A 16,670-nucleotide genomic window follows, 5' to 3' on the forward strand; every position below is an offset into this window, starting at 1 on the left:
CAAATCATGGCATTTGTAGTTCTTATGATAGCTAATTAGCATTTCATTTTTGGGGGTAAATACAGGCAAATATATTGATAAAAGTCACTTTGTCCTAGAGAGATTTACACAGCCCTTATTTTAAGTGTTTCTACATACCCCAAGGGAAAAATAAATGGTGGGAAAATTGTTGGAGCCATTTCCCTGTTTGACCGCTAGGTTTTATGGGTATTATGACTCATACTGTGGCACTCTATATACTGTAGTTTTTGCTCATGTACATGGGAAGGTGTGCCCCTTTCTATCCAATGAGATAATCTGGGCAGAATTTCTTTAAGTGGCCCCTTTTGGATCAATAGCTTCCCCAGAAGCAAAAGTTCCTTACAGACTCTTTAATCGCGGTGTTCTTTGCACAAGGTAGTATATTGCTGCATATACTTTGGCAGTATTAGAGTTAGTTTGACACCTATGGCACTGGCAGACCTATTTTCTGCCATAATTTATTTAGCATATTTAAGTAGCCTGCAGGCTACTCAAAATGTAGGCTGTAATTGAAAACAATACAGCATTTTAAATTGTGCCTCTTTGCAAGGACAGGCAAGAAATTAGTCATGTAGTAGGAATTACCCATATTTTCTGTCTCTATTTGAGGAGTAGCATAATTTGGGTGAGAGTCCATGTTCTCCATGCCGCTGTCCTTTTTAAATTAATACATCCACTATTGAGGACGTTTTTAAAATTATTATTATTATTAACGCTCTCTAAGGACTACAGTGACAGCTTCTCGACGTTGGGATTTAGGTTTTGTACCTGTATTCTTGCGCTGATCTACACATTTTCGTGCATGAGGCACCGTTTCCAGGCCTTATTCTTTGCTTTAATTATTTATTTACGTGTAAACTGCAGTCTTGCTATCAAAACATTGATGGTCGATAATTCCCATCTCTGTTGAGGGCCGAACTAAAACACCTTAATTTATTTTCATCTCAAATTGGAGTAGGCTGGCACACAGTCATTATGGCTCGTCCACGGCCGCGGGAGTACAAGGCAGGAGATTTGGTTTTTGCGAAGATGAAGGGATACCCACACTGGCCAGCGAGGGTGAGTAGGTGATGCAGCCGAGCTGAAGAGCAGGGAGGCGGGGTTGCCTGAGACAATAACGCCGATGCTTTGGGATATATGCGATGGGCTCTTGCCGCCACCTTCTTCACCATGCGTGTTTGTCTTTCGCAGCAAAGTGCTTAGTTCACAGTGTACCTTCCTTCATCACATATTCAGCTATTGCGGGTCGCTATTTTGATACGCTGCAAACCACAATAACCAGTCATTCTTATGTTTACCATTCTTTACATTTTCCCTGTGTTTCCCAGTCAGGAAATGAGGGCGCTATTGAATGGTGTGCTACTACGTCTATTTTTGAATCCGTCTTTTCCTTACGTACTGTTTTTACTTTTCAACATTCCACAAATTCCCTTGAATGCAAAGCGGTTGTAATTGTATAGGCCTATAGAGTAATTAGCTAGTGTAGCAGCGATTTGGTATAGCCTACTAGAGCTAGCCTTTATAGTCAGTCAGACTTGACCTGAGGTAACCGGGTGAGCGTGAGCCCTTTCCAACAACAATGTTACATTGTAAGCGTTCTGATTACACTGTTGGCCTCAAGTGTTCTAGCATCTGCAACATTTTCAAGATACTGACACTTTACACTCTTATTTCTGTTGTTTGGAATATGTAGCCAATATACAGCATGGAAGATATGATGCTACTGTTTACTGGAATATTAAAGTGTGTTAATTAACAATGCAGTTCACATACACTGTTGCCGTTTGTATTATGGGTTAATTTTTGAGATCCCATGAACAGATACATCTGACTTGCATGTTATAACAGTCTCTCTCTCTCTCTCTCTCTCTCTCTCATGCACTCTACATCACTCTCTCTCTCTACCCCCATTAGATTGATGAACTTCCAGAGGGAGCTGTCAAGCCACCTGCTAATAAATATCCCATATTTTTCTTTGGCACGCATGAAACGTAAGCCAACACACTACTATTATGTACCAAATGGCACCCTATTCCCTGTATAGTGCACTACCTTTGATCAGATCATGCACACCTTTTCTTTGCAACTTTTTTTTGTTAAGCATATTACCAAAAGCATCTCCTGTGGCCTATGTTATTACACTGAGACCTATGGTATTACACTGAGGCCTATGTTATTACACTGAGACCTATGGTATTACACTGAGGCCTATGTTATTACACTGAGGCATATGGTATTACACTGAGGCCTATGATATTACACTGAGGCCTATGTTATTACACTGAGGTCTATGGTAATACACTGAGGCCTATGTTATTACACGGAGGCCTATGGTATTACACTGAGACCTATGGTAATACACTGAGGCCTATGGTATTACACTGAGGCCTATGGTATTACACTGAGGCCTATGGTATTACACTGAGGCCTATGGTATTACACTGAGGCCTATGTTATTACACGGAGGCCTATGATATTACACTGAGGCCTATGTTATTACACTGAGGCCTATGGTATTACACTGAGGCCTATGGTATTACACTGAGGCCTATGGTATTACACTGAGGCCTATGGTATTACACTGAGGTATTACACACTACACACTACTTACACCAATGGGGTAAGTAGTGCACTACATAGGGAATATTTGGGACACATGCACACCTTTTCTTTGCAACTTTTTTTTGTTAAGCATATTACCAAAAGCATCTCCTGTGGCCTATGTTATTACACTGAGACCTATGGTAATACACTGAGGCATATGGTATTACACGGAGGCCTATGGTATTACACTGAGACCTATGTTATTACACTGAGGCCTATGTTATTACACGGAGGCCTATGATATTACACTGAGGCCTATGTTATTACACTGAGACCTATGGTAATACACGGAGGCCTATGGTATTACACTGAGACCTATGTTATTACACTGAGACCTATGGTAATACACTGAGGCCTATGTTATTACACTGAGGCCTATGTTATTACACTGAGGCCTATGGTATTACACTGAGACCTATGGTATTACACTGAGGCCTATGTTATTACACTGAGGCCTATGGTATTACACTGAGGCCTATGTTATTACACTGAGGCCTATGGTATTACACTGAGGCCTATGGTATTACACTGAGGCCTATGGTATTACACTGAGGCCTATGGTATTACACTGAGGCCTATGGTATTACACTGAGGCCTATGTTATTACACGGAGGCCTATGATATTACACTGCGGCCTATGTTATTACACTGAGGCCTATGGTATTACACTGAGGCCTATGGTATTACACTGAGGCCTATGGTATTACACTGAGGCCTATGGTATTACACTGAGACCTATGGTATTACACTGAGGCCTATGGTATTACACTGAGACCTATGTTATTACACTGCGGCCTATGTTATTACACTGAGGCCTATGTTATTACACTGAGGCCTATGGTATTACACTGAGACCTATGTTATTACACTGCGGCCTATGTTATTACACTGAGGCCTATGGTATTACACTGAGGCCTATGGTATTACACTGAGGCCTATGGTATTACACTGAGGCCTATGGTATTACACTGAGACCTATGTTATTACACTGCGGCCTATGTTATTACACTGAGACCTATGTTATTACACTGAGACCTATGGTATTACACTGAGGCCTATGTTATTACACTGAGACCTATGTTATTACACGGAGGCCTATGTTATTACACTGAGGCCTATGTTAATACACTGAGGCCTATGGTATTACACTGAGGCCTATGGTATTACACTGAGGCCTATGTTAATACACTGAGGCCTATGGTATTACACTGAGGCCTATGGTATTACACTGAGGCCTATGGTATTACACTGAGGCCTATGGTATTACACTGAGGCCTATGGTATTACACTGAGGCCTATGGTATTACACTGAGGCCTATGGTATTACACTGAGGCCTATGGTATTACACTGAGGCCTATGGTATTACACTGAGGCCTATGGTATTACACTGAGGCCTATGTTATTACACTGAGGCCTATGTTATTACACTGAGGCCTATGTTATTACACTGAGGCCTATGTTAATACACTGAGGCCTATGGTATTACACTGAGACCTATGTTATTACACTGAGGCCTATGTTATTACACTGAGGCCTATGATATTACACTGAGGCCTATGTTATTACACTGAGGCCTATGGTATTACACTGAGGCCTATGTTATTACACTGAGGCCTATGTTATTACACTGAGGCCTATGTTATTACACTGAGACCTATGTTATTACACGGAGGCCTATGTTATTACACTGAGGCCTATGTTAATACACTGAGGCCTATGGTATTACACTGAGGCCTATGGTATTACACTGAGGCCTATGTTAATACACTGAGGCCTATGGTATTACACTGAGGCCTATGGTATTACACTGAGGCCTATGGTATTACACTGAGGCCTATGGTATTACACTGAGGCCTATGGTATTACACTGAGGCCTATGGTATTACACTGAGGCCTATGGTATTACACTGAGGCCTATGGTATTACACTGAGGCCTATGGTATTACACTGAGGCCTATGTTATTACACTGAGGCCTATGTTATTACACTGAGGCCTATGTTATTACACTGAGGCCTATGTTAATACACTGAGGCCTATGGTATTACACTGAGACCTATGTTATTACACTGAGGCCTATGTTATTACACTGAGGCCTATGATATTACACTGAGGCCTATGTTATTACACTGAGGTCTATGGTATTACACTGAGGCCTATGTTATTACACTGAGGCCTATGTTATTACACTGCGGCCTATGTTAATACACTGAGGCCTATGTTATTACACTGAGGCCTATGGTAATACACTGAAGTCGATGTTATTACACTGAGGCCTATGTTATTACACTGAGGCCTATGTTATTACACTGAGGCCTATGTTATTACACTGAGGCCTATGTTATTACACTGAGGCCTATGTTAATACACTGAGGCCTATGGTATTACACTGAGACCTATGTTATTACACTGAGGCCTATGTTATTACACTGAGGCCTATGATATTACACTGCGGCCAATGTTATTACACTGAGACCTATGGTAATACACTGAGGCCTATGGTATTACACTGAGGCCTATGGTATTACACTGAGGCCTATGTTATTACACTGAGGCCTATGTTATTACACTGAGGCCTATGTTATTACACTGAGGCCTATGTTATTACACTGAGGCCTATGTTATTACACTGAGGCCTATGTTAATACACTGAGGCCTATGGTAATACACTGAGGCCTATGTTATTACACTGAGGCCTATGTTATTACACTGAGGCCTATGATATTACACTGAGGCCTATGTTATTACACTGAGGCCTATGTTATTACACTGAGGCCTATGGTATTACACTGAGGCCTATGGTAATACACTGAGGCCTATGTTATTACACTGAGGTCTATGGTATTACACTGAGGCCTATGTTATTACACTGAGGCCTATGGTAATACACTGAGGCCTATGTTATTACACTGAGGTCTATGGTATTACACTGAGGCCTATGGTATTACACTGAGGCCTATGTTATTACACTGAGGCCTATGTTATTACACTGAGGCCTATGATATTACACTGAGGCCTATGTTATTACACTGAGGCCTATGTTATTACACTGAGGCCTATGATATTACACTGAGGCCTATGATATTACACTGAGGCCTATGTTATTACACTGAGGCCTATGATATTACACTGAGGCCTATGTTATTACACTGAGGCCTATGTTATTACACTGAGGCCTATGTTATTACACTGAGGCCTATGGTATTACACTGAGGCCTATGTTATTACACTGAGGCCTATGGTAATACACTGAGGCCTATGATATTACACTGAGGCCTATGTTATTACACTGAGGCCTATGATATTACACTGAGGCCTATGGTAATACACTGAGGCCTATGATATTACACTGAGGCCTATGTTATTACACTGAGGCCTATGTTATTACACTGAGGCCTATGTTATTACACTGAGGCCTATGTTATTACACTGAGGCCTATGGTATTACACTGAGGCCTATGTTATTACACTGAGGCCTATGGTAATACACTGAGGCCTATGTTATTACACTGAGGCCTATGTTATTACACTGAGGCCTATGATATTACACTGAGGCCTATGGTATTACACTGAGGCCTATGGTATTACACTGAGGCCTATGTTATTACACTGAGGCCTATGGTATTACACTGAGGCCTATGGTATTACACTGAGGCCTATGTTATTACACTGAGGCCTATGATATTACACTGAGGCCTATGGTAATACACTGAGGCCTATGGTATTACACTGAGGCCTATGGTATTACACTGAGGCCTATGTTATTACACTGAGGCCTATGATATTACACTGAGGCCTATGTTATTACACTGAGGTCTATGATATTACACTGAGGCCTATGATATTACACTGAGGCCTATGTTATTACACTGAGGCCTATGCTGTTATACTGTTATAGCACTGTATTTATTTATTTATTTTGTACTTTTACCCCTTTCTCTCCTCAATTTCATGGTATCCAATTGGTAGTTACGGTCTTGTCTCATCGCTGCAACTCCCGTACAGACTCAGGAGAGGTCGAGAGCCGTGCGTCCTCCGAAACACAACCCAACCATTGCCCACTTAACCCGGAAGCCAGCCGCACCAATGTGTCGGAGAAAACACCGTGCACCTGGCTACCGTGTCAGCGTGCACTGTGCTCAGCCCGCCACAGGAGTCACTAGTGCGCGATGGGGGAAGGACATCCCTGCCGGCCAAACCCTCCCCTAACCCGGACAACGCTGGGCCAATTGTGCGCCGCCCCATGGGTCTCCCGTTCGCGGCCAGCTGCGACAGAGCCTGGACTCGAACTCAGAATCCCTAGTGGCACAGCTAGCACTGCGATTCAGTGCCTTAGAACACTGCACCACTCGGGAACCCGTTATAACACTGTATTATAGTGATCAGCAGAGAATATAGGCCTATTATAAACTGGAAAGTTTGAGCCCTGAATGCTGATTGACAGCCATGGTATATCAGACCGTATACCACGGGTATGACAACATATTTATTTTTACTGCTCTAATTACATTGGTAACCAGTTTATAATAGCAATAAGGCACCTCAGGGGTTTGTGGTTTATGGCCAATATACCACGGCTAAGGGCTGTGCCCAGGCACTCCATGTTGTGTCGTACGGAAGAACAGCCCTTAGCCGTGGTATATTGGCCATATATTACATTCCCTTGTGCCTCACTGCTTAAATATAACACTATCTTAACTTGGGTACTTTATAGCAAATATGTTTATTGTTCGCACACACACTCTAGTTATAAACATGAGCGCTCACTTCACAAAACAGTAGCACAACTTGAGTATATAAATTACATGACGGAGTATATGTAGTACATATACTGAGTGTACAAAACATTAAGAACACCTGCTCTTTCCATGACATAGACTGACCAGGTGAAAGCTATGATCCCTTATTGATGTCACTTGTTAAATCCATTTCAATCAGTGTACATGAAGGGGAGGAGACAGGATAAAGAATGATTTTTAAGCCTTGAGACAATTGAGACATCAAATCAAATTTATTTATATAGCCCTTCTTACATCAGCTGATATCTCAAAGTGCTGTACAGAAACCCAGCCTAAAACCCCAAACAGCAAGCAATGCAGGTGTAGAAGCACGGTGGCTAGGAAAAACTCCCTAGGAAGAAACCTAGAGAGGAACCAGGCTATGAGGGGTGGCCAGTCCTCTTCTGGCTGTGCCGGGCGGAGATTAAAACAGAACATGGCCAAGATGTTCAAATGTTCATAAATGACCAGCATGGTCAAATAATAATAATCACAGTAGTTGTCGAGGGTGCAGCAAGTCAGCACCTCAGGAGTAAATGTCAGTTGGCTTTTCATAGCCGATCATTAAGAGCATCTCTACCGCTCCTGCTGTCTCTAGAGAGTTGAAAACAGCAGGTCTGGGACAGGTAGCACGTCCGGTGAACAGGTCAGGGTTCCATAGCCGCAGGCAGAACAGTTGAAACTGGAGCAGCAGCACGGCCAGGTGGACTGGGGACAGCAAGGAGTCATCGTGCCAGGTAGTCCTGAGGCATGGTCCTAGGGCTCAGGTCCTCCGAGAGAGAGAAAGAAAGAGAGAAAGAGAGAATTAGAGAGAGCATACTTAAATTCACACAGGACACCGGATAAGACAGGAGAAGTACTCCAGATATAACAAACTGACCCTAGCCCCCCGACACATAAACTACTGCAGCATAAATACTGGAGGCTGAGACAGGAGGGGTCAGGAGACACTGTGGCCCCATCCGATGATACCCCCGAACACGGCCAAACAGGAAGGATATAACCCCACCCACTTTGCCAAAGCACAGCTCCCACACCACTAGAGGGATATCTTCAACCACCAACTTACCATCCTGAGACAAGGCCGAGTATAGCCCACAAAGATCTCCGCCACGGCACAACCCAAGGGGGGGGCGCCAACCCAGACAGGAAGATCACGTCAGTGACTCAACCCACACATGGATTGTGTATGTGTGCCATTCAGAGGGTGAATGGGCAAGACAAAAGGTTGAAGTGCCTTTGAACGGGTATGGTAGTAGGTGCCAGGCGCACCGCTTTGTGTCAAGAACTGCAACGCTTCAGGGTTTTTCATGCTCAACAGTTTCCCGTGTGTATCAACAATGGTCCACCAGCCAAAGGACATCCAGCCAACTTGACACAACTGTGGGAAACATTGGAGTCAACATGGGACAGCATCCCTGTGGAACGCTTTCAACACCTTGTAGAGTACATGCCTCGATGAATTGAGGCTGCTCTGAGGGGAAAGGGGGGGTGCAACTTGATATTAGGAAGGTGTTCTTAATGTTTTGTACACTCAGTGTAAGTTTCATTTTTGTGATGACAGATGAATGTTAGTGGTTTGGTTCTGGTCATGTTGGTATTACTGCTCACCATCTCTGTCCCACCACAGGGCCTTCCTGGGCCCCAGGGATCTCCTACCATACAAGGAGTACAAGGACAAGTTTGGCAAGTCCAACAAGAGGAAAGGTTTCAACGAGGGTCTGTGGGAGATCGAGAACAACGCAGGGGTCAAATTCACCGGCTATCAGGTCCGTCGTGCTCCTCAGTCCATTTTTGTGGATTGGCCGGCACATACAGAAGTATACAAAAGTAATCAAGATATGTGGACAGTGCATTCTGAATAGCAGTTATAACTTATAAGCCAAACTCATAACTAATAACTTCTAAGCCATCAGCAACAAGGACACACACACACACACACACACACACACACACACACACACACACACACACACACACACACACACACACACACACACACACACACACACACACACACACACACACACACACACACACACACACACACACACACACACACACAAGAGTTGTTTCTTAGTTGCTGATGTCTCATAACTGCTTGTCATAGTCCAGTGTCTACATATTATGGGCTGCTGCTTGACCTTGGTGCAGTCCTCTCCTGGAGAATTCCTTATAGAAGAGACTTCCTTTTTATTTGTTTTGCTCTCAATATTTTCTCAGTTGATCTCAATATCACATCAGTGAATAGTGTCTGCTCACTGTACTGTTCTGTAGATTCTTCTCATGTCACTATGAAGCCAAAGGTATATTTGCCACTCTGTGTGGACAATAAAGTTGTACTCTATTCTACTCTATCCTACGTTCTCAGGCCATCCAGCAGCAGAGCTTTTCCAAGACGGCGGGAGAAGGAGGAGACGTGGCAGACGGGAGCAGTGAAGGAGAGGAGAGAGATTCCATAGAGGAGGTGGAAGATGACAAAGGCAAACTGAAGGAAGACAGGGCCGGGTCCAAACGGAAAAAGACCGCCTCCTCTAAGGTACAGGTTATCACAAACTAGTTATCAGACTCAAACCTGTTATTACACTCTATCACACTGTAAACCTGTAGAACTCAACCATAGTCCTGGAGACCCACAGGGTGTGCAGATGTTTGTTCCAACCCAGCATTAACGCAGCTGGTTCAAAGACTTGATAGATGATTAGTTTGGTCAGTTGTGTTAGTGCTGGGCTATATAAAAGCCTGCCCAGCCTGTGGGAACCCCGGAACAGGGTTGAAGAACACTGGCTTAACATAAGTGGCACGATGGTCTTGTGTTTTTTTTTTTTTTTTTATGAGATGGTTGCCAACAGGGTCATTTCAGGGGCATCTCTAAAGTGCATCTAAAAACTTTCAAGAGGCTTCCTCTCCTTGCCTCCTCTCCTTCATCTGCACTGACCGGACAAGGTGAAAGCAATATGACGGATGCCTTCCAACCAGGTATCTGTCTTCACTTGTTTAGCAATGTCAGCTAAATGAAGCAAACGATAAGATGAGAGGAAGCCACGTGAGACTATTGAGCTCTATCTCTAGTCTCTCCGGAGCTGTAGCTAACCTATAGGTTAAAGGTGAGAGGTCAGAGTGCAGGTGCGTATGTTCAGGTGAGCAATGGGAGGGGGGGGGGGGCGCTATCATGAGCCTACTGATACAATACATTCCAAGTCGTCAGCATATCTTGAAAAATAATGCTTATGAAGTGAACTAGGAGGGTTGAGAAACGCTGATAGTTCCATTTGAATGGTATTTCCTTCATCAGGACAACACAAAGCCTATGGGCCCATACAGAGGCAGGGTGGTTGTAGGTAATGTTACTGTGGTGTCCATTGAGGCCTGGGTTGAAAAAGTCACCCACAGCCCCCTCCACCCCATCCTCGCTTAGCAACCACTGTTGCCTAGCAACTGGGTTCTATTACGCACATCTATTCGATGGAATGTAGCATTCCAGAAGACCGACCTCAGCCTCTCAAATTGGAATAGTCTAACTCGTGCTTGCATTACACAGATTAACATTTTCTTGCTTTTGTCCTTCAAAGTGCTGGCTATGCTTTTACTGTTTTGTTTAAACGCACATATCATTTGACCTGTGTTCTTTATATGTGTAGTGTGGTGTAGTGAAAGTTGAACAGATCAGCATCACACACAGAGTTGAACTGAGCTATGCAGAGCAGATGTTATGTTAATACATTATGATACTCTAACAGGATGTTAATACATTATGATACTCTAACAGGGATGTTAATACATTATGATACTCTAACAGGATGTTAATACATTATGATACTCTAACAGGGATGTTAATACATTATGATACTCTAACAGGATGTTAATACATTATGATACTCTAACAGGGATGTTAATACATTATGATACTCTAACAGGGATGTTAATACATTATGATACTCTAACAGGGATGTTAATACATTATGATACTCTAACAGGGATGTTAATACATTATGATACTCTAACAGGATGTTAATACATTATGATACTCTAACAGGGATGTTAATACATTATGATACTCTAACAGGGATGTTAATACATTATGATACTCTAACAGGGATGTTAATACATTATGATACTCTAACAGGATGTTAATACATTATGATACTCTAACAGGGATGTTAATACATTATGATACTCTAAAAGAGATGTTATGTTAAAACATTATGATACTCTAACAGGGATGTTAATACATTATGATACTCTAACAGGATGTTAATACATTATGATACTCTAACAGGGATGTTAATACATTATGATACTCTAACAGGGATGTTAATACATTATGATACTCTAACAGGGATGTTATGTTAATACATTATGATACTCTAACAGGGATGTTAATACATTATGATACTCTAACAGGATGTTAATACATTATGATACTCTAACAGGGATGTTATGTTAATACATTATGATACTCTAACAGGGATGTTAATACATTATGATACTCTAACAGGATGTTAATACATTATGATACTCTAACAGGGATGTTATGTTAATACATTATGATACTCTAACAGGGATGTTAATACATTATGATACTCTAACAGGATGTTAATACATTATGATACTCTAAAAGAGATGTTAATACATTATGACATTCTAACAAGGAGCAGATCTGATGAAGCCTGACTGGGGATTGGTTGAAACATCATTAGCCATGCTCACTTTTTCAGATACCTACAGAACATTTTGGGGCCAGAAATTATTTAAAAAATTGTCCAGTTCAAAGAATAATGTATGTCATGACTCCCGCCGAAGTCGGCTCCTCTCCTTGTTCGGGCGGCGCTCGGCGGTCGACGTCACCGGTCTTCTAGCCATCGCCGCTCCACCTTTCATTTTCCATTGGTTTTGTCTTGTTTTTCCGCACACCTGTTTTACATCCCCTCATCACTCTACGTGTATATTATCCTCTGTTCCCCCCATGTCTGTGTGTGTAATTGTTCGTTACGTGTCATGTGTCACGCTTCATGCTGGTTTTTCGCCGGGTCTTGTTTGGAACCCATGGTATTGTATGCTGTACATTATTTGTGTGACGAGTGCGCTATTCGCTTTTGCCTTTGGCGGGAGTGTCGTTACGCATTTGCGTCCGACTGTTTTCCTTCTGCTAAATAAAGTGTGCCTGTTCACTCACCTCTGCTCTCCTGCACCTGACTTCAGTTCACCAGTTGCGCACACTGTTGACAATGGATGCATTCATTAAACTTCATTAAGTACTTACTTTATTGTTCAATGAGACTCTATGTTTCCCACATATTGCAAGACAGCAAATCATATCTGTGAAATGTTATGAAATACTTATTGATACAGTATCATGGACTCTAGCTATCCACTAGCAAAGCACGTCCATTTAGTGTTGCGTGAGTGCTGTTCTGACAAATAAGCACCTTATCACTACCTGCACACAACAACTCCCTGGTTTCAACGTCCTCAGGAAGTAGTGGTCCTCAATAGGTTCAGAACTGGCCACGGCCCATGCCTCGCCAACCTCCAGCGATGGGGCATAAAAGCAAGCCCCTTATGGCCTGTGGGGTGGAGAAAATAATGCACCACATTTTTTTGCATTCACTGAATAAATAAATAGTGCTGATCTGTGTGTGTTGTCCCCAGAAGTCGTCCAAGCTGTCCAGGATCTCGTCTGGAGAGGAGGATCTGGAGGACGGGAAAGAGGAGGATCAGAAGAGTGGATCGGAGGGGGGAGACCCCGATAACGGCATCATCCAGAACACTGCCGACAGCAAGGTGAGCCGCCCGGGGAGGTGTCAGGGTTGGGGACAATTTTAATTAAAGTCAGTTAAATCAGGAAAAGATTTGAATTTAAAATATATATATATTTTTTTAAATAAATAGGTTCTCCTTTTCAGTTTATAAAAAAAATTATATATATATAAAATATAAAAAAATTACAACAATTAAGTCAGAATTTCAGTCTACTTCTTGAATTGACTGTCTTCAATTTGAATTGACCCCAACCATGGTGGATGTAGCCTGATCCCAGATCTGTTTGTATGCTTGGCGTGACATTGACCCTAGTTGACAAGACATTGCTGACACATTTCAGTCACAGGTATGTTTATTCCTTCCTTAGTACCGCAAAGTGATAGTGTTGCATGATCAACACTTGATTACTAATTTATTTGATTTAGCAAAGATTAAAATGGAGGTGAAAATGTTGCAGATATTGTTAATTCAATGCATGAATACTGACACCAGGGGGCATGGTAGCAAAATTATTGTTCTGATTCTCTTGTATCATTCAAACAGCATTATTATATCACTTCATTGTGTCCTGTGTCACTGTCAGATACTTATGTTTCTGAGGTGTATTCTAATTGTTTAATAGGATATTTTTCAATTCGAATATTTGTATTCCTTCTGTTCCAGAACCAGTTGCTGAGAGAAGAACATTAGGTGCTGTGGACACCTGCAGAGGGAAGGGAAGGTATTCATTGTTGCTGTCACGTGATATTGGAATGGTCAAACTCCCATAATCACCACCTCTAGCACTAACTGTAATGGGCGATTCACGTCTATCTCTATGTAGAAAATAACACACATCTACTACAGTATATCACTAAATCTGTACATCTCTGCTTCAGCCAATAGGCGCCCAGGCTAGACTAGAGCCAAGGTAACTAGCTTCAAAACAACATACACACACACTTGTGTCCCCGTCTCTTTCAAAATCAGAACACCACATTTCATATCAAAACAGTGTAAAATAAGCATCAATCAATATTTATATTGACCCTTAGCCTCCACTATCTGATTAATCCATCAATGATGTCATTATAGGTAAACATGTTAGCTATGTTTGATAAAACTTCTATGAATATACAGTATAATATACTCCCTTGTGGTTTATGATGATTGATATATGTTGGGTATTGCAGTGTTCTGATCATACTAGTTGTATCTTGGATTTGCTTTTATAAAACAATGCTTAGGGTTGCAAATTTCCAGTACATTTTCAAAAATGTCCAGTTTTCCAGAAATCCTGGTTGGAATATTCCTGCGATCAGGAGGGAATAAGCAGGAAATCCGGTGATCATACGACTGGAATTCATGGGAAACCTGAGAATTTGGGGAAAGTTACTGGAAATTTGAAATGTGTGTTTAACTGACTGTATAACATATCCATATCACTCAGCACTGTATGTTGCTCTTTTATGTAACCCGCAAAAGATGAATGGAAAAAGACATAGATAAATGTATGAAGTGTTGTGCACAAACCGACTCTCTAACTTTCTATCTCTCTATCTATATATTTGACTTTGGCTGTAGAGTATAGGGCCAGTATTCTACCTGACTGATCTAGCTAACTACTCGTCCGCATCCCAAATGGAACCCTACCACCTACATTCTGTAGTGCACTATGCTGCCTTCATCTTTCTATGGGAAGTGATGAATCGGTTTTAACGTGTGTCAGTAGAATGGGCTATGGTATATTTTAAAAGCTTTCTATAGTGGCATGCTCAACTGTTGTACACAACTACCTAGTTATTTTCTTAACGTTTTCAATTATACTGAACAAAAAGGTAAACGCAACATGTAAAATGTTTCATGAGCTGAAATAAAAGATCCCAGAAATGTTCCATACGCACAAAAACATTATTTCTCTCAAATTTGGTGCACAAATTTGTTTACATCACTGTTAGTGAGCATTTCTCCATTGCCAAGATAATCTATCCACCTGACAGGTGTGGCATATCAAGAAGCTGATTAAATTAGCGTTGCACAGGTGATCCTTGTGCTAGGGACAATAAAAGTTGTCACACAACACAATGCCACAGATGTCGCAAGTTGAGGGAGCGTGCAATTGGCATGCTGACTGCAGGAATTTCCACCAGAGCTGTTGCCAGAGAATTTAATGTTAATTTCTCTACCATAAGCCGCCTCCAACGTCATTTTAGAGAATTTGGCAGTACATCCAACCAGCCTCACAACCGCAGACCACGTGTAACCACACCAGCCCAGGACCTCCACATCCAGCTTCTTCACCTGCGGGATCATCTGAGACCAGCCACCCGGACAGCTGATGAAACTGAGGAGTATTTCTGTCTATAAAAAATCCCTTTTGTGGGGAAAAACTAATTCTGATTGGCTGGGCCTGGCTCCCAAGTGGGTGGGTCTATGCCCTCCCAGGCCCACCCATGGCTGCGCCCCTGCCCACTCATGTGAAATCAATAGATTAGGGCCTAATTAATTAATTTAAATTGAGTGATTTCCTTATATGAACTGTAACTCAGTAAAATCTTTGAAATTGTTGCATGTTGCGTTTATATAAACTCAGTAAAATCTTTTAAATTGTTGCATGTTGCGTTTATATATTTGTTCAGTATTCCTGCTTTTTTTCCATTCACACTTCTTCCACAGTGCAGTGAAGGAGAAAAAAGGACATAACACAACCATGTTTGCAAGCACCTTTCTCAGACGATATATTCATCCTGAGGCATTTATGACATGTTGGAAACTCAGAAATACAAGCTTCCGAGTGAAAAAAACAACATTTGAACTACCCTCCAACTATTTACAAGTGGGAAACTCGGGTATCATTCCTGTGCTGACCTCTGACATCACCTACTAAGGAAATTACCTCGATAACTACATTTTTGGCAGTTAAATGTAACAACAAACCATTATTTTATTTTTTTAAACAGGCTATTTATGTTGTTTTTTTAACACTATAATTTGTTTACAAACTTGATAGCTGTACTTTCGTTTATGATTGGCGCAGCTTGTTTGCCATTGAGCAATCAGCGTTCTCAACGAGTTCAAGGCACGTGAATGCACACAACTCGTTGCTCCGAGTTTACAAGTCATATTTTCAGAGTTTCCGACTTGTCATGAATGCAGCTTTAGTGTTTGGTGTAAAGTTGGCGTCTGGCATGCTGGAAAATTGTGTTTTCTGCCTTGGTTCAGCATCCAAACTTACTGTTACACACTCCCATCAATGGTATGCCAGTAGCCTGCTCTCCTTCCTATGTCTTTATGAAAAATATATTATATTTATTTTTTTGATGATAGTTGATTATAATACTGTGTGAAATGTAAACTCATACATTTAAAAACATTTATTTAAACCTTTCAATCTTTGTTAATGCTCGGAATTAGAACATGTTTTACATTTTAAAGGTTTGTAGTTTAAAGTAAACTGTTTTTTGCTGTTTATGGACAAGACTTTTACAGAATAAACTCATTGGAATGCACTCAGTGTTTGCAAACA

The 16,670-nt window shown here is 41.6% G+C and overlaps 1 protein-coding gene across 6 annotated transcripts; it reads left to right on the top strand.

Annotated features, from left to right (window-relative positions):
* Positions 1-282: 282 nt before the first annotated feature.
* Positions 283-16,653, top strand: hdgfl3 (HDGF like 3). Of its 6 annotated transcripts, none has more exons than XM_071400906.1 (8): positions 283-396; positions 980-1,080; positions 1,936-2,012; positions 9,033-9,171; positions 9,774-9,941; positions 13,055-13,186; positions 13,432-13,511; positions 13,829-16,653. In XM_071400906.1, the coding sequence occupies exons 2-8, from the start codon at positions 997-999 to the stop codon at positions 13,839-13,841; spliced, it is 693 nt and encodes a 230-aa protein (XP_071257007.1). In that variant the 5' UTR covers positions 283-396; positions 980-996; the 3' UTR covers positions 13,842-16,653. The 6 variants fall into 6 exon arrangements, with proteins under 6 accessions (XP_071257007.1, XP_071257009.1, XP_071257008.1 ...); XM_071400907.1 differs by lacking the exon at positions 283-396 and adding an exon at positions 628-646; XM_071400908.1 differs by lacking the exon at positions 283-396 and having other exon boundaries at positions 572-1,080; positions 13,058-13,186.
* The last annotated feature ends 17 nt before the right edge of the window (positions 16,654-16,670 follow it).

Source organism: Salvelinus alpinus, chromosome 5 (assembly GCF_045679555.1).
Source record: "Salvelinus alpinus chromosome 5, SLU_Salpinus.1, whole genome shotgun sequence".
In the NCBI taxonomy this organism is placed as follows: Eukaryota; Metazoa; Chordata; class Actinopteri; order Salmoniformes; family Salmonidae; genus Salvelinus; species Salvelinus alpinus.

Excerpts from the sequence above, each read along its gene's own strand:
- hdgfl3 (XM_071400906.1), top strand. The coding sequence starts at position 997 with ATGGCTCGTCCACGGCCGCGGGAGTACAAGGCAGGAGATTTGGTTTTT. Across the intron at positions 2,013-9,032 it reads TTCTTTGGCACGCATGAAAC|GGCCTTCCTGGGCCCCAGGG; the intron begins GTAAGCCAACAC and ends GTCCCACCACAG. Across the intron at positions 13,187-13,431 it reads AGAACACTGCCGACAGCAAG|CCTGATCCCAGATCTGTTTG; the intron begins GTGAGCCGCCCG and ends TGGTGGATGTAG.